Source organism: Anguilla anguilla, chromosome 19 (assembly GCF_013347855.1).
Source record: "Anguilla anguilla isolate fAngAng1 chromosome 19, fAngAng1.pri, whole genome shotgun sequence".
NCBI lineage: Eukaryota > Metazoa > Chordata > Actinopteri > Anguilliformes > Anguillidae > Anguilla > Anguilla anguilla.
Window position 1 is genome coordinate 12,945,724 of NC_049219.1, and position 18,098 is coordinate 12,963,821.

Here is an 18,098-nt window from a genome sequence, read left to right on the forward strand (position 1 = left end):
GACTTCCCCATGGAAAAAAGGGGCTGGCAGCACTGCTGGGTTTCCTTGATTTTTAAAGGGAAATCAATGAGCTCTGGCCAGCGTGGGCCCCTCCACTCTCCTCTCAGCCCTGCTGTTATTGAGACTCCGCTGCCCTCCTCATCACTGTCTGACCCCGGCTGCTACTCTGCCTCTTACTTGTCAGAGTGCCAGCATCTCTGAGAGTCTCAAAATTCTACGGCCCGAACCCCCCCCCGCGCCGAGCAATTCTGTGTGGATATACTGGCGTCTAACAAAAGAGAAAAAAAAAAACAACGCAAATTTATTGTGTGTTAAATTAATGGGGTTTTTTTTCTTTCTTTTTTTCAAAATGGCTCTCCTTACTTAACAAGATGAATTATTTCTTGGAGGCCATTACCGGTCTGAAGTCGGCCGCAGGGTGACGCTGGGTGATAAGGTGTGAGCTCCACCGCGGAGCTCTCCTCTGCCTAGTGACTGTGCTGTGAATGGGCACGCTAATGCCGTGTGTGTGTGCTGGAGTAATAGAGGCCTCCTGTGAGGCTGCGGCGCATTGGCCGTGCGTGATGGGAGGCCCATTAAGCTCCTGGCCCTGATTGCTGTGGAGCGTAGCTCCCTTGGCTTTGGCGCGGCCCGCTCCTGGACAGCGGCTCGTGTGTGCAGAGCAGGGCTCTGATTGGCTCTGGAGAAAGCGAGCACGGCCTTTGCCGGGGAATGAAATGCCTGGGGGCTGTGAGCTGCCCTCCCCCGGCTGGGCTGTGCACCCTCATATCGAGGCACAGCTACTGATCAGCACAGTTACAGCATAGCGCAGCTGTAGGAGAGTTATAGCAGTTAAAACATGCCCACAGCACTGTAACGGCATAGCACAGCTGCAGGAAAGGTATGGCACAGTTGCAGCATAGGACATTTACAGCAAAGGTGTTGCGCAGTACTGTTAATACAAAGTGCAGCACGTAAATATATGAATGCCTCCTTCCTGCTGTTTGATGTTGTGTGTGTAGCGTGATTAAAAAGCCGAGCGGTGTTCCTTCCTCAAAGTCAGAGCAGCGTGACGGTGTCTGCTTAATGAAACCGTGTGAGACAGAGAGGGAGACAGAGAGAGAGAGAGCCAGATGAGGCCTGAAATTTAGTCTATAAATTGTCATTCTGCTCTGGCAACTCCATAAATGAGACTCTCAAGGGTATAATGACAAATGTCCAGGCAGTTTATTGTGAAAAGAAAAACAAACAAAAAAAAAAATAGCCAGCAGGTTGTAAAAGGTGCCTGGTGAAGAGGATGTGGACAAAAAAAAAAAAAAAGAATTCATTGATGAAGATTTGGAACTGAACCGTGAAACAAAACTGCTGTCCTTGGTGCTGAAGACAGTTTACCTCAAAATCCAAAGAGCAAAATATCTAAGTGGGGTTGAGAAATGCAGTGGTGGAGTTTTCTGAATGGACTTGGTACGCAGTAGGTGTGGGGTTTTATGAATGGGCCTGTCATGTAGTGAGGGTGGGGCTTTCTGAATGGGCCTGTTACATAGCACTGTGTTGCAATTTTAGCTATCCAGAATGCAAGTTGCTACGGATACGAGCGCATGCTAGATGAGTTCCATTTTTTGTACTGTGATGTAATAGTGGAGGCGGGGCTCTATGAATCAGCTTGTTACATATTGTGGGCAGGATTTTATGAATGGGGCTGAATGAGTGCTAATGACGCTCATGCTCTTAAACAGTCCAGCATGAGAGGGCTAGAGGCAGAAGGCCATGTAGTTCCAGAATAACAATGCCCTACTACTCCATACATACTTATGAGACGTCGTTATTGAGAGAGGTTTTCTTGAAGCAGTGGGCTTTGTTGCTTCATAATTATGAGATGCTAAATCAAAATTATGAGACTGTGTTGAGACATTCCAAGCCATAATTCTGGGACAGTTACAAGATATTTTTTTTATAATTAGTACTTCACTCATAATTATGGAATATCCCTCCCTCCCCATCTGCTTGTCAAATGCTGAGTGGCGTGAGCTGTTGAGTTGGATGCCCTGAGGCTGTGTGCTTGCTCAGTGTTATAATCTGCATGCTGTGTAGTTGGAACTCTTTCCAAGCAGGTTTCCATTTCCTTACTATAAATTTGTTGCCTCGAACGTCTGCGAAATTATGATTGGGTTCAGTTTCTGAAAAGGGAAGGGTGTTTGTGTTATTTTCATATTTTATTATGTCAATCATTTTATGTTTTCATCCTTTCTCAAATCTTCATCTTTTCTGAAGGTTAAGCAGCATGCACAGACACACAAACACACACACACACGCCTAACACAAACGCACACACAAACACAGATGCACAAACACAAAGTCAAACACACACAGAGATACACAGATAGACAAACACACACACGCATGCCAAACACACTCACACACAGACACACACACAGTGAAACACACCGTGGGGAGAACAGTAAGTGATCATTCTGCCATCCCGGGTGTTATGGGAGAGTATTTAATGAGGGCTGGAAATGAGCATAAATCAAGCCCCATTTTAATTGACCCTCCGCCATGGCAGGGCTTCTGCTCTCTCACTGAGCGAGCTGCAGCCTGTGCGAGCCAAAGGGCACGGGTGCAGGCGGGGACACTGCGGCTGGGTCTGGCCTCTGCTCAGTTTCGGCTGCCCAAGTGGGACCAGTACACGGTGTCTTTGGGTTTAAAAAAAAAAAAAAATTTAAAATTTTAACGGTCTGCAATGGGGAGTTATGGCTCCAGTTCCTTAACTTGAGCAATCGCATCAGTGCAGATTTGCTGAACCGTCGTTGCCAATGTCAACATGAAACTTTCGAAACCGGCTGGCAAAACAGCAAATAAACACGGCGGTAAGCGAGCGAGCGCCAAGTACTTATTATGGTTTGTGTGGTTTCCTGACGACCCGAGATGTAGTTGGCCATGCGAAACGCGACAGTCGATTCCATTCATCTGTATATTTGGTGTGTGTGTGTGTGTGTGTGTGCTTGTGTGCGTGCGCGTGTGCATTTATGATTAAGGACACTTAATGCTGTGCATGCTGCACAGGTATAGATCTGTTGATCTCAAAGATGACTGGTGTTTGTTGGGAGGAGGCATACGGTTTCATCCTGTTCTGAGCTGTGTTGACCACAGGAGCTGAGGAGTGTTGGAGTCATTATTCACATTCTTATGAATATGAACCAGACAGGATTGTGCTTGTGAGACAGCAGGATGCTCAGTCACGGGGTCTGTGAAAGGATCCACGGAGAAGAGGGTTAGCGCAGATATGACTCTTACCTACACCCCCACCGCAGTGATGGGCTCTCAGAATGGACGCCCAGTCTTCCTCTAATGAGGTGTGGAATGCCTGCTCTGTGACGTTCGGCTGTAATACCCGTAACACACCGGATGATTTCTTTGTTACTCGTCTTCCTCGCACTCGCACTCGCTGTGCGTGTGTGGTCCTTAATGGCAGATGCCCTGCTTTCCTCGAACGCGTCGAGAGAGAGAGAGATACTCGCGCGGTGTGATGATCGTTTAGCGCGGCCGCGGGGCTCCTGTGGCGTCCCACGCCGTCGTTTCGCCTCCTTCCTCTTCAAAGGAGCCGGACAGCTCTCCCGGAGTCCATTGAGAACCGGCGGCCATTATCTGCCCAAACTGTGTGCCTTGCTCCGGTGTAGCCCCCCATTCGTTACCCTGAGGAATGGCAGGGTTTCAGGGCCCGCGTTTTATCTGCCCTGATGCATGGGGGAGGTGGGAGCGGGCGCTACGTGCTCCCGGACTCTGCAGCTGAACAACCGACAGGCCCTGACGTGCTTTATTAGGTCATCGCTGTTATCTGGTGAAGCATTGCTTATCATACAGCAATTAACACACAAAAGAAATAAAGTTTATAAATGCTGTTATGTTGTAGTTATATGTTGCTCTTGGGTTTTAGACTGATATGCACACAGTGTATGTGACTTACGCTGGGGGAAAAAAGTCAGATTTCATGCATGAAAAATGAAGCACTGTCATGTGACGCAAAAACTGCAGCTTGTTGAAAACGAGGTTGGATCCATCCGGGTGTGGATGGATTCTAGTGACACCACCTCTCCATTATGACATCACTGAGGCTCTCTCTAAGTGAATTGGGACTGGCTCTCCCCAGGGGACACAGCTCTCACTGCTGGTGTGATTAATTGAAATCATTCAAGGTCTGTTTCAATATTTAATGCTGTGCCAGTGTGTTAAACGCTGTTGGTTTTATCACAGAGGACAAGGGGTCCATTCAGACCCTGTCCTTCACAAAGAGTGATGTAACTCCCACACCCTCCGGTCCCTGTCCTGTATAGTCACTACATTCTGCAGACCAGGAAGTGGTGACACCCCTTACTCCTTTACCGAAAAGCCTTTGTCATTCCCCCCTGTGCTAGTGTCCTCACTGCTTCTGTGCAGACGTAATTACTGTATTATATTACCAAGTTATTTATCTATTTGTGCAATTCCCTGGATTCCTTGTTATGTGGAATGTTCCGTATCGCACACAAGGTCAGGCTTGTTTAATTGGAAAACAGTGTTTTTGTGATGAAGGTCATTATCTTCATAAGGCATTAAATCAGCTGATGGGCCTGTTCTTTGTGTGCCTTGCACATGCTGGGGGCCACTGATTTTTAGAGAGCTAGCGGGCGTGGTGTGTTGGTCCCTTGATGAAGGTGTTCTCTGATTGGCGGATTATCTATGCTACTGTGAAATTGATATTGGCATCAGCGGCTTATTTATATTGGGATTTATTCTCCTCACAGACCCGTATTATCTACATTAGAGGCATCTCTTTATTTTCATTATCAGCGGTCTGGACACAGTGGGCCTGCTTATTTATTCTGCTGCAGACAGTGTTGGATTATGGGTATTACTGGGATGTGATTTTATGGCTTTGTTTGCTGGAGTGTAAAGTCCATTTAAAGCTCCTCAAGAAGCTGTTGTGGTATTCCGTCTGTCACCGATGCATGGCCCTTTTGATCAGATTTTGTTACACAGCATTTTATTTTTCAAAAGCGGTTTCTTCTGATTTAAGATTAAATTATGTATAAATGTATGAAACGTTGTTATATGATTAAAAGTATGAAAAGTTTTGCTGAGTCTTCAGAGAAGGGAATTTCAGAATTTCTCTTTGATGTTTTGGCAACACTTGCTTTTGAGCCAGCCAGATTTTTCTTCTAAACTCCCGGGCATATCACATTTTCTTTTCTTTTTTTTTTGTTTGCAGTCTATCTTTTTTCTTTGAATATATTTTAAGAATATAAATTTCTGTGTGGTTTTTCTCAGTTTCTAATGTTACTGTTCCATAACAGGCAGTATTAAAAAAAGAAGCAGCAGCGTATCTGTGTGTGGTTTTGACGGTATTAACCCTTTGAAGAGTAGGTTTTTGGAATGTTTTTTCAACATTCTGAGTCAGTGTTCTAGAACACCACTGCTCTCCCATTACCAGTAGTGATTGTTACATCAGCACTGGAATGTTCAGTTAGCAGCATTCTAATTTAATGTTTGTGATGTCACACCTCATAGGGTGGATGATGGAGGAGTCCACGGTGATTGTTGCGGATTGCTGAAGCACTAAGACAGGGATATGAATGGCTGGCTCAGCGTTCAGCATGTTGTAGCACAGGCTCCACAATGTGGCTGCTCTGTGCAAGTGCTCTACAGGCCGGAGTCTAGATTTTCAGTTAGATGCCTTTAATGTCTTATAACACTCCTGAGATCACTGAGTAGTTAAAAATAAAATGTTTCTAAGAAAAACAGACATACAATCATATGAGGGAAAATTTTACTGACTCAATAATTCCCAGAGAAAATATTTACTGGTGCTGGTGAATTGTACTTGGTGTCTAAAGGGTTAAAGTATTTCAGATAGCACATTTGACTCAGATCTTTTTTGCAATAGGTTGTTCAGTTTATTTTTTTAAATCCGGTTGCCATGAATCTATGAATGTTATTTGAACTTCTGGAAATAATTTGCCATTAATGGTCTGTCTGTCTGTCTGTCTGCCTGTCTCTCTCTCTGCAGAAATGCATGAAGTTCCACACAGAAGCCCCCGTCTGGGTCTCCAAGCAGCGCATCCTGTGCAGCCTGAACCAAAGCCTGAAGGATGTGCTCAACTACGGCCTGTTCCAGCCCGCCTACCACGGCAAGGCCGGGAAGTTCCTGGACGAGGAGCGCCTGCTCAAAGACTACCCCCTCCCCGTGGTCGCCCCCGTCCCATATCTGGAGGTAGGGAGCACCCCTCCATTATCTCTCCTGTCCCATATAAGGAGGGCCCTGTCCCAGGTATTCCCCCTGCCCTGTGGCTGAGAAGTGTGCATTCACATGTCAGTCATGTCCGTAGGGGCGGAGCCTAACGGTGGCCGGTGGTTAGGAGGTGTTTTCCCACAGCCAGGGGGACTGTGGAATGTGACTAATCATTGGCAGCGCAGTGGGTCTGGCACTGGCCTTCACCTTCACACACTGTGTGGAATCTGGAATCTGACCCACCAGTCACAGCGCTGTCACCTTTAAACATCCTGGGACTTACTTAACTCCCCCCCCGCCCCCCCTCCTCGCTGGAGTACGAGTAGGATGTTGCCCTTTATTAATCATTTAGGATGAACATTAAATGTCATTTCCAGTTTTGTCTTAGGTCTTCCTCTCATGATTCCTGACCGGTGTCATTTAAAATTAATAAGCAAAAACGGCTCATCATCACCATGCCCGATTTATTATGCAGCAAGCATTTCAGAGCACAGCCAGTACCCACTGCATCACTCTGCTGGGGTGGTGACCACCAGCACTTTGGAGTAATATTTGAATTGTTTGTGAAGTTTTCCATTTCACGTACAAATGTGTGCTCTCTGTGAAAGCTGTGACTGATGGGAACAGCCGCGGCGCTTCCTTGCGCCGTCTTAACGAGCTCTCTCAAGCTGGAGATTAAAAATGTTGCATTAAAATGTTTTGTCAGCAGTGATGTTCACCCCTTAGCACTCAGACAGCCCAGGATAGCCAGGCAGGAGGATGCGGCGTTAAATAGGACACGCCTCTTCCGCTTGCTCGAATTTAAAGCTGTTTTTGCTAATATCTGGTGTAAGCCCCTTACACAGGTGCTTGGGGGTGAGTCTGTGTTCCGTTATAAAGAATGCCGCTCTGCTCGAGATCGCTCTCGCTGCGCTCGAACGGGGGAAACTCTGGATTTATTGGACCGTTGTAAATGTGTAAATGTTCTGCGGTGGCTTCTGTTTACACAGAAAATAAAGGTTGTCTGAAGGTCCCCTGCTCTCACGCTGAATCATTCTCAGCCCTGTGCTGCGAGGTGGCTCACACACTGCCGTTAACCGCAGAAGATCAGATCCCGTATCCCTCTCCGATTCGGCGGCTGTTTCAAACCGACAAATGCACAGCTGGCTCTCTGTCAGACTCGGCGTAGATCCCTGTGATGTCATTGTGCTTATACAAGAGGAAGTCGTATGCAGTCAGCACGAATACTGTGGGAATACCAGTACTCAAGAGGCCGAAAAGGGGGCATTTCTCCATTGGTGTTGTCATGAATATGCATATAATTAATTTGTCTCCCTTGGTGAAGGTGAAGCTTGCATTAGATGTATTTATTTGATAGGCAGAATGGCCAAGTGCCACTCAATGTGACTACACAGGCCTGTGGCATAGGCAGCCAATCCCAGATGCCGTTTTTTTAGAGCGATGACTTCCTGCAGCGATCTCCACTGTACTGGGGGATATCAGGCTGGATAAAGTACAATCCAGTCAGTTTATAAATCTTAATTATGTGGAGCCAGGCCAGTTGAATTATGTGTGCGGGCTTGTGGAGTGGTGTAATGCGAGCCTGGCTTCGTCGCCGCGTGTCCTGCGCAGGCAGACGCGTGCAGTGTGATAACGCACGCAGGAAACGCGCCCAGCTCGTTTGGAGTAGGCCCGGGCTGCTTGAGTCCTGCAGGCTCTCGTTCAGCCGCGGGTTTCGGGTGATTAATTGAAGCCTGACAGCTGCCTGCTCGTGACGCTCCGCTCGCTGACTGACAGAATTACTCTGAAAACCCGGCTGCCTCTCTCTGCGCTGCTTTAAGCTGTCCATTAGCAGAGTGTGCGCGCTCCGACGCGGCCGCGTGATGAATCTCCCAAATCTGCAGTAAGTGGCCATTTGGAGCTTGGAGTGCAGAGCTGTGCGTCCAGATTCCACCCCGCTCAGCGCTGGCTTGCTGTGAGAGGAGCGCGGATGTTTGATGAGAGAAAGCGTTGTGTAATGAGGACTGAGAGTACTGACCTGGACGTCCCGAGTTGCAGAGGGGGGGGGAGAGTGACTGGGTTTTTTGTGTTTTTTGTTCCCCTGCAGTTTCGCTACAAGAGGCGTGTCTACACCCAGACCCACTTGGAGGACAAGCAGCTGGCCAGGCTCCACACCAAGGTAAGAGAGCAGGGTGTTCGCCCCCCCCCCCCCCCCCCCCAGAGGCCTGCGCCGGCCCTGTCCGTACCCCAGTCCTGCTGGGCCTGCTGTGCCGCTGTGCTCGTTGACCCCGGTGAACCCCGGGGTGCGAGGTGCCAGGGCCTTCAAACAGGAAGTGAGGCTGAAGCTGCTGTGGATGGGATGTGTGTGGGTGTGACTGGGTCTGAGGACTTGTGGGTAATGCGGTCCTTGATGATGCCGGAGGTGTGAGTCTGTGAAAGTGTCCGTCGCGTTGGCCCTGCCGCGCTCGTCTCCAAGGATCTTTGTCTGTTGCTTTCTCAGCCCCTCCCCTTAGAAACGCCTTCGCCCAATATCTGTCGCTGAGGGCGTGTTCCGTCATCAGAGATTTACAGGTGCGCATCCGCACAGATAACCAGCTGCACACGGCGCCGTACCTCCTGTTCGTAACGCAGCGCGGCTGTTTGTCCTGTTCTGAAAAGGCTCGCGGCCTGATCCCCGCTCCCTGCTGAAGAGCAGAGATAAAGGCTGTCCTCTTCCTCTGATGTGCGCGCGCGGAGACTCAGAATGGGCTTTGATCACGAGCGATCGCGGGGTCCCTGAGGAGCCCTGCAGACGGGCTGCGATTGGGGCGAGGAACTAAACGAGCGCCCCGCCCGCCCGCCCGCCCGCTCGCACACCGCCATTCATCTCCGCTCACCTGCGTGTGACCCCCGCCCACCCCGCGCTCAGGCGGGTCAGCAGGGCAAACGCAGCCTCTCCCCTTCTGAAGCATGCGATTGCCCGGAGGAAGAGCCTGGAATCCCTGCCGTTTGTCTGGCTTATAACTGGTGCAGTGTTTTTGCAAGGCCAAAAATCGCATTAGGCCGACCGTGCTTTGACAATACGCGTGTGCTGTCCTCATTGCAGGCCGAGCGACAAGGACAGCGTTTGTCCCGTTTTGCTCGTGATTGATTTTTCTCCGATGGAAAATTGGAATCAATCAAAATGCCTTTAAAATTGAGTTGGACGTGTGTGTGCAGGGTTATTGTTTTGACTGCTTTGTCACCAGTGGAAAGAAAAGTCGTGGTGGGTCAGGTGCTGCTGCAGTGTCTCCCACTAATGAAAAACACATGCTGTGCCTTGTGTTTTTACATTTCTGCCTCTTGAATTTTCATGTTTTACAGATTATATACAATATTGAAAACATGTGGCACTGCGCAAGTGATGAATTGCTTCATTTACTGTAACTGCATCTGCTTGTCTGGGTTTGAAGTGCCATATTGCCTATGATTTTTTTCTTCGCTTTTATTTTGGACACATGACCAATAAATTGTGTAGGATGGATGTGTGTGTGTGTGTGTGTGTGTGTGTGTGTGTGTGTGTGTGTGTGTGCGTTTTTGTGTGTGTTTGCGTGTGCGTGTTTTTGTGCGTGTGCACATGCATGTGTTTGTGGAGGTGTGTGTGTGTGGGTGTTTGGGTGTAAGAATATTCTGCAAACAGCAGAGGGAACTGGCAGCATGGAGATAAAACTGTAGTGGCTGTAAATCAGGCAGCTGTGGCTTATTCAGCAGCAGGTCTGTACCAGTGCAGGTCTGTGGTTCAGCAGGTCTGTACCAGTGCAGGTCTGTGGTTCAGCAGGTCTGTACCAGTGCTGGTCTGTGGTTCAGCAGGTCTGTACCAGTGCAGGTCTGTGGTTCAGCAGGTCTGTACCAGTGCAGGTCTGTGGTTCAGCAGGTCTGTACCAGTGCAGGTCTGTGGTTCAGCAGGTCTGTACCAGTGCAGGTCTGTGGTTCAGCAGGTCTGTACCAGTGCAGGTCTGTGGTTCAGCAGGTCTGTACCAGTGCAGCTCTGTGGTTCAGCAGGTCTGTACCAGTGCAGGTCTGTGGTTCAGCAGGTCTGTACCAGTGCAGGTCTGTGGTTCAGCAGGTCTGTACCAGTGCAGGTCTGTGGTTCAGCAGGTCTGTACCAGTGCAGCTCTGTGGTTCAGCAGGTCTGTACCAGTGCAGGTCTGTGGTTCAGCAGGTCTGTACCAGTGCAGGTCTGTGGTTCAGCAGGTCTGTACCAGTGCAGGTCTGTGGTTCAGCAGGTCTGTACCAGTGCAGGTCTGTGGTTCAGCAGGTCTGTACCAGTGCAGGTCTGTGTCGGCATCTCTGCTGCACAATTTGGCTGGGCTCATGGTGACCATTGATAAATGTGTCAAACTGAGTTTGTGGGGGGGGGGGGGGAAACAGGAGCAGACTTGAATTCATCATCTCATCTGCTAACGAAATGGAGGTCTACCATTCAAGCTCTGACCAAGCCCACCACTCTGCTTGCCTTCAGCCCGTCAGCAGGACTGAGGCTTGACTGCTCATTGGTCCGCTGGCTCTGGATTGTTTGACTAATAGCCGGTAAGTCGGAAAGTTGGAAAGTTCAGCGAGTCAACTTCCAGCACATTTTTATTGAGCTGCGCTGCTGTTTGCATAACAGCTATGAGTGTGAGCAATTCAGGTGGTGCCTCTGTGCTGGAACAGGCCCTGGACTGTGTCCAAACACAAGGCCTATTGTTCCGGAGCGGGAACAGGCCGGTGTTTTTGGAGAAGGCACAGGCCCGGGCAGAGGCCCCCGCTGCTCTGTCATTGTCCTAATGACGGGGCGGACTGCTGTCTGCATTAGTAATGCGTCTGCCGAGCCGGCGGGTCTGCAGCACGCTGCGCTCATCCTCGGGCTGGGTCTCGTCTCTGTGAGATGAGTGTGCCCTGTCCCAGGGGCTGTGGATTTGGGGTGGTGGGGCTTTTGGGGGGAGGATGATTCCAAATTCCCAGACTGGTGATCTTTTTGTGGGGCCCCCAAAATCCCTGGCGGCGTGTCTATGCGCTCCTGAAGCACACCGGTGCTCTGCTGGGCTTCCCCTGAATTAGCAGTGAGCTGGAGCTGGGCTCCCATCCCAGTACCTGCCCCCCCCTTAGCAGATAACACACCAGGATAACAGCTACTGAACTGATTCACCCCCCAGAAAAACATTTTTGGGCATGTTGCAATGCATATTCACAAGAAGGAAGTTTCTTCACAGACTTGTTGAAGGCTTGCCTTTGCTACATTTTTTACTTTATGCATAATTCCGTCTGAAATTTAGGTCATATTTGGAATCTACACACGACAGGTACCGAACTGCTTCTCTTTCTCCACAATATTTTATTTGGGGCATCGACAGAAACGCAGTGTCCATACAAGAAACAGGGCTGTGGAGCTGCCCGTCGGCTGCTCCTAGCCTCCAAATAAAACCCAACACTGCGACTGAAAAGCAGGTTCATAGTAAACGATGCTGCCCTGCCACTTAGGAACCGCAAGCATGGGAATGCCCTGCGTTACAGTAATGCATCCAAATGGAAGTAATAGAACACACAAAACTACGACCCCCAACATAACACATGCATAGGAAAGACTGGGTTACTACTCGCTGGGTTAGTATTGGGTTAATACTCACACTGTGCATCGTTTACTGTCCTGCATTATGTGTTTTTGTGGCATAAGACAATAACAAAGCTGGCATAGCAGTAGCACTGGCGTGCGCATGGCTCTCTCTTTATGCCCGGTATAATGCTATTGCTTAGTCAATTGCTTTTTCGTTTCCCCTGTCTGGGCAGGTGCCATGGATCTAGAACAGTGTGGGACTCATTCATTTCCAATGGCAGCTGATTACAGCAGCGGTTAAAGCCTGCCATCGGATGCTGTCCAAGTCCAGTGACACAGCTGCCATTTTGAGTGCAGGGAGAGGTCTGTGCTTGTCTGAAACAGTCACAGGGTGGATGTTCTGTTATTGGATGGGTCTGTAGCTCTGCTGAGTCAGGGCTTGACCTTTGTCTTTTTTACTCTCTTCTCTGGGTCTGCAGGTACCAGGGAGCCTCGTCTTGGTGGCGGGCATTCTCTCTTTCTGACCACTGAGTGTCTGTATCCCAGTATAGAAACAATGCTGTCTGTATCTTAGTACAGACACACTGCTGTCTGTATCCCAGTACAGACACACTGTGTGTCAGTATCCTAGTACAGTCATAAGTCCACCATTCATGGTCTGTCCTGTTTAAAATCAGTGCAGATGCTAATATGGGGAAGTTGCATAGCATAATATAAGGTGCAGGTAAAAATCCTCTGCAGTATCCAAATGAGGCACGGAGACGCGTTCGCGCTGCATCACAAGCAGGGAAGGTGTCGGCTCTTGCGTCTCGCGTGAAGTGTTTTCTGCTATGTTTTAATGATCCTGCGCCAGCGCTGTCAAAACCGGTTCTCTTCGAGGAAGAGGGCGTTTCGAAAAACCCGAGCCAGGGTGGCAGAGAGGCGGCGGCAGCAGCTCCGCCCGCAGTGCCGGCGGGATGAACCCTCTCCACCCTGAACGCTGGCTGGCCCCGCGCAGGCCCTCTCAATAAGCACCCCTAATCTCCTTATCTTATTGACGTCCCGTTTTTCATTCGTCGTATTGACTGCCTCTCTTGGGCCACAGCCAGTGTCCTCCCCCCACCACCCCCCCTCCTTAGGCCTTTATTTCTGCCTCTGCAGAGGGCTGGGTTGCACCGCCTGCGTTTGGGTCAAGCATTAGCCTACTATGCTCGCCACTATTCTTTTCTTTCTCTCTCTCTCTCGCTCTCCTTTTCTCTGTCTCTCTCTTTCCCTCCCCCCTTCCCCCACACAGCTATTTCCTCTGTCCCAAATTATTTCTTTTCTTATCCAAGAGGACGGGGGGGGGGGACAAGAGACGGTGTGCACGCCCGCACCCATCAGACTGGGGGTGGGGGTGATCATGTGACCTGTGGGGGCGGGTTAAAAAAAAAGGACCCTTTCTTTGGGTCAGACAAAGGACGCACAGTCCTCAGAAGCATCCGATCCGGGAGCGCAGGGCAGGCCCTCCCTGCCCATTAGGGGAAGAGCACAGCCTCCCACAGCCCTGCATTTCGCTACGTGGTGAGATGGATAAGATCAGAGAGCAGGTATGGAGGCAGGCTCTGCCCCCACAGGCCTGTTTCTGCAGCTGTCTGACTCCAAAGGGCCCACCTGTGTCAGGAGGTTGTCCTCAGACCTGCCCGCCTTACACACACATCAAAGGGCTTTTCACACAGGGTGGGGGGCGTGCCATTTAAGAACAAAAAGCCCTGCGCTCTGATGGGGGTTGCCGTGGGGATCGTGGCGGGGTCGCGGCTCAAATGAATTTTCCAGCCCCCTGCCCTTGTCTGTACACAAACCCCACTCTGCTGAAATGGCCATTAAAGACAAATTGAGCGCAGCCACGGTAGGGGTACACACACGCGTGTGTGCTATTTTTAGATGTGCACTCAGCTCCTGCACTAAGCAATTAATCAATTAAATGCCTTCTTTACTGGTTGACGTTTTTTGGCCCATTTTAATTGGATGAGATGTCTGGGTAGTTCTGCGGTGGCGGAAGATGGCGGTGTGGTTTCGGGGGAAGTGAAATAAGATGATAGAAGCTGCCTGTAGACATGAATGTGGAGAAATGCATTTTCAATTCCACCGCACTTGACGCAACAAGGCTTTTGTTCCTTTAGGAACAGATGTTTTCTTTTTTTTTTTTTTTCTTTTTTAAATGTCTCTGGATGTAGATCCTGTATATAACATAGCTTGGGATGCTTGATCATTGAGAATAATTGAGGAGCCAGGCGTTCAATCAATCGATCGATCGATCCGTCTACATCCGTTGGTATTGCGATGATGCGATTAAAAGCACGGGACAGGAAGGGTCGACCATATTTGGTCGGGCTCGCCTCATCGGCTTGCCCTGGAGCTACGTTACATCGCTACTGCACTCTGCGGAGCACACGGTGCTGCTCTGCTCTCTGAGTTACTGATTTCTGCCTCTGTGTGGATTCTGCCGCATCGGAGCTGTGCTGAACACCTCGCTGCGCGTTAGGGGACATTAACACTACCCGGCCACGGCCGTCTGTGCGTCCCGCATCGTTTCACCGCTCTCTTCAAATATGTACACTCCGCTCGCACATGCAAGCGCACACACACACCTGAGAGAGGAGACAGGGTGGTGTGTGTGTGTGTGTGTGTGTGTGTACTGCAGAAGCACTCAGACAAACATTTTAGGAAAAACGCTCCCAGGCTTTTCTGATAAGAGAAATTGAAGTGAGAAGAGAGAGATGGGAAAAGAGAGAGACGGAGAGATGGGAAAAGAGAGAGAGAGAGGGGAAGAGAGAGAGAGAGAGAGACTGAGAGAGGGGAAGAGAGAGAGCAAAGAGTGCAGTACTGAAGACAATCTGGCTGCAGTCTCCCCAAACTGCTCAGAGACAAGCTGACCACCCCCCCACAGGCCAGCTGTTCCCGCTCACTGGCTGGGGAGTTCCACCTGTGCACAGCTGCACCCGCTCCAGCCAATCAGCACGCAGGAGCCCGTCTCTCCCTGAGAGTGGCAGCCCCTGGAAGACCTGGGCCAGCTGAGTGGAATCCCAATGCTGCCTCAGACGTGAGTGTGTGTGTGTGTGTGTGCGTGCGTGTGTGTGACTGTGTGTGCGTGTGTGTGTGTGTGTGTCTGCTTGTGTCTGTGAGACTGTCTGAACCTGCTGCTCCCCCTCCTACCTCCCTCCTAGACATTACAACCACCCCCCCCCCTTAACCACCACCACCATCATTTCCCCTCCTCCCTCTCTTCCCTGCTTCTTTCTCTGTCTCCCTCCTCCCTCCCTCCCTCCCTCTCTCTCTTTCTCTGTTTGCGCCTGGACCCCGTGAAATCTCCACTCCGTCTCTCTCTCGCACGCGTGCTACTCTGGAGAGAGAGAGAGAGAGAGGGGCAGAGAGAGAGAGAGTGTGTGAGAGAGGGAGACAGCGTGTGTGAGTGAGAGAGAGAGAGGGAGAGAGCGAAAGAGCGAGAGAGAGAGAGAGAGAGGAGGGGGAGAGCCGGGGATCTGGCCATGTGGATGCTGTTTTGGCCGCGGATGCCAAGCCTGATGATCGGAGATGGGTTCAGCTCTGGGGAGGAAAGAGGCTCAGGAGAAAAAACACAGCAAGAAGGCGCGGCGGAAGGACCGGCGAGCCAAACCCAACAGTAAGGTACCCTGCTCTCGCCCGTACGCGGCTGATACCGCCACCGCTGCTGCTGCTGCCTGCCGCTGCGCGCCGCGTCTGTAGCAGAGCCTGACAGACCCGCTCTCCTGGAATGTTAATGTGCCGTATTCCGCCGGAGCGCTGCGCCGCGGGACGCTAGCCCGCCGCTCGCCCGCCGCCGCGTCCGCGGTCTTCAGCGGCGCGTCTCCAAACCGCTCTTTTAGCGGCGTTACAACTTGAAATTGGAGGGAAGGGGTGGGGTGGGGGGGGTAGTAGGGGGTTTTGGCGCGACGCCTCGGTGCCGTGCGGACGTGTAGTCCGGCGCTGTCGCTCCGGCTAGCTGGGCGATGCGGATGGCATTAGTATGGATGAGGAGCGCTGATGCGCTGAACTTGTGGAGAAGGCAGTATTTCAGTCACATGTGAAAATGTCCCGGTGACTGTGGTGGATTTATTTTTATTTTTACATCTCTGAAGTGTTTCCTTGGACTCAAACTGACTGCAAATAGTTGCTGTGTTTTAGATTCAATAATGTTTTTAAATTTTGTGTTTGTCATTTTTAATGCCTCTGTTTTAAACCCACGGCCACAATGGCAATTAGTAGTCAGACATGTCTGTGTGCATTTATTGAAAAGCATTGATATGTCTGTGTGCATGTGCGTGTGCATCGGCGTGCACGTGCTTGCGTGTGTGTGCTGAATATACATTAGAGTGAATGCATGAGAAATTAAGATTGAAGTGTCATTTGATCCATAATTTCTGCAGCATCAGAGCGCGGTTGTTGGAGCCGGTTTCAGGCAGCTCTGTTGCGATGGCCTCGCTGTTGCGGATCATCCTTAATGGCTTCTGTCAGTAATGCGACTCTGGCGCTGTGTGGAGTTGGCTGTGGTGACCCCTGTAGCCACGGAAACGTTCCTGGCGGTGTGACCCCGATTCTCTCCCGCCTCCGGTGGCCACGGCGTCGGCCTCGAGCGGCCCGCGCGTCCGGCCAAACTTCAGCCGCACTCCGCTGGCCCGGCACCACGCATCACCGCCAGGATGCTCGAATGCGCCTCGCGGTGTCGCGCATAAATATGCTCTTTGTTTTCTTTTGGAGGATTTCTGAGTTTCTTCCACAGAACAGGGGTATGAGGTCCTGAGCATGTCGTGTTGTTGTTGGCTCATGAAAGAGGCACTTTCTGGCCCCATTTTAAAGTGCAGGCATACCACCCCGTACTCGACGTACCCGCGGGTGCTGTGAAGCCGTGTTTCACCTGTCAGGTGTTAGTCTGTGTGCGTGTGAGAACTTGCACGGTGCGTAATGACACAGGCGTGTGTCTCCCATGAATTCAGCGGTGGGAGACTCCTATTAATCATATCCTTCCCGGCACCTACTCAGAGTTTTGGCCGAATCAGTCTGGGGCCGACTGCCTCAGACGCCTCGCCTAACCACCAGTGACTCATCGCAGGTGTAGACGTAGCGCTGGACTGGGAGCGCCGTGGTCCTCTTGTCCCCCCAGGGACAGAGCACAATATATAATAACAAGCGTTCATGAACAAATGGCAAAAGTCTGTCAGGTTTCTGGTCTCTAATATGGACTGTAAGTGGTGGGGATTTTGATGAAAGTCCATAGAAAAGTTATCACAGGTGCCCGGAGTTGTGGTTCCCACACCTCTCCTCGGGTACCCCCAGCTGGATCCAGGTGTCTGATGTGTTCCATCTCCGGCACACCTGATTCCACCACTAATCAAGGCTTTGGCCTAGAGGCAGAGGTCTGTCCAGTGCTGATGGGTGCAGTACACAGCTGTAGAGTTTAGTGAATTAAAATTTAAAAAAAATTTAAAAAAGGATGTTGGTCCGCACTCTCAATCCCCAGTGCCCTAGTTACAGATGGTCTGATGTCAAGGACACAGAGTACAGCTTTCGCATTAATTAATGTAGTGTTTCCCTTTCTCCTTCTGTTAAGACTCAAACGTATCCCTTATTAATTTATGTACTCATGTAGTGTAGAATAGATGACCATGAACAGGTAATGTGCAAAAAATGGAAAAATCTAGGTTAATGAAGGATAGTAAGTATGTGTAAAGCTGAGGTCACATGCAGGCACCATTCAGCCATTAACCCTTAAGGTTTAAGATCACAAATATGTAGAATCTTCTTCTGGACGTTCCAATGCTGATGTGTCAGTCTCAACTGGTAACTGAAAGCAATGGAGTTCTAGAGCACTGACTTAAAATTTTGAAGAAAAAAAACATTCCAAACGTACTCTTCAAAGGGTTAATTAACCAAATAGCATCCCAGCATGCACAGAGTCCTGTATAAACATGGCGGACAGGGCTGTTGCCTGTAATTATGACGAGCATGGCTGGAAATGGGGACTGGAAGTAAACAGCCATAAAAGCAGGCCCTGCCATCGCCAACAGGCATTAATGTCCTTCCACCAACCTTTCCCTTGGCACATTAGAGCCTCCCCACCACACACACACTCACACATTCACACACACACACACACACACATTCACACAAACAGACACGCTCATTCACACACACACACATTCACACACACACACATGCTCACAAACACACACACACACACCCACATTCACACAAACACACACGCTCATTCTCACACACACACACACATGCGCACACACACACACACACACGCGCACACACACACGCACACACTCACATATTCACACACAC

At 50.2% G+C, this 18,098-nt stretch overlaps 1 protein-coding gene across 10 annotated transcripts in view; it reads left to right on the forward strand.

Annotated features, from left to right (window-relative positions):
• Positions 1-18,098, forward strand: part of LOC118219161 (SH3 and multiple ankyrin repeat domains protein 3-like) — a 195,274-nt gene that overhangs the window by 69,321 nt on the left and 107,855 nt on the right. For 8 of the 10 annotated variants that reach the window (XM_035402121.1, XM_035402114.1, XM_035402117.1 and 5 more), the window contains 2 exons: positions 6,023-6,226; positions 8,331-8,402. In XM_035402121.1, the coding sequence (XP_035258012.1) occupies positions 6,023-6,226; positions 8,331-8,402 (276 nt within the window). Of the gene's footprint in view, positions 1-6,022; positions 6,227-8,330; positions 8,403-15,210; positions 15,420-18,098 lie in introns of those variants that run through there. The other 2 variants (XM_035402122.1, XM_035402126.1) reach the window with 2 other exon arrangements.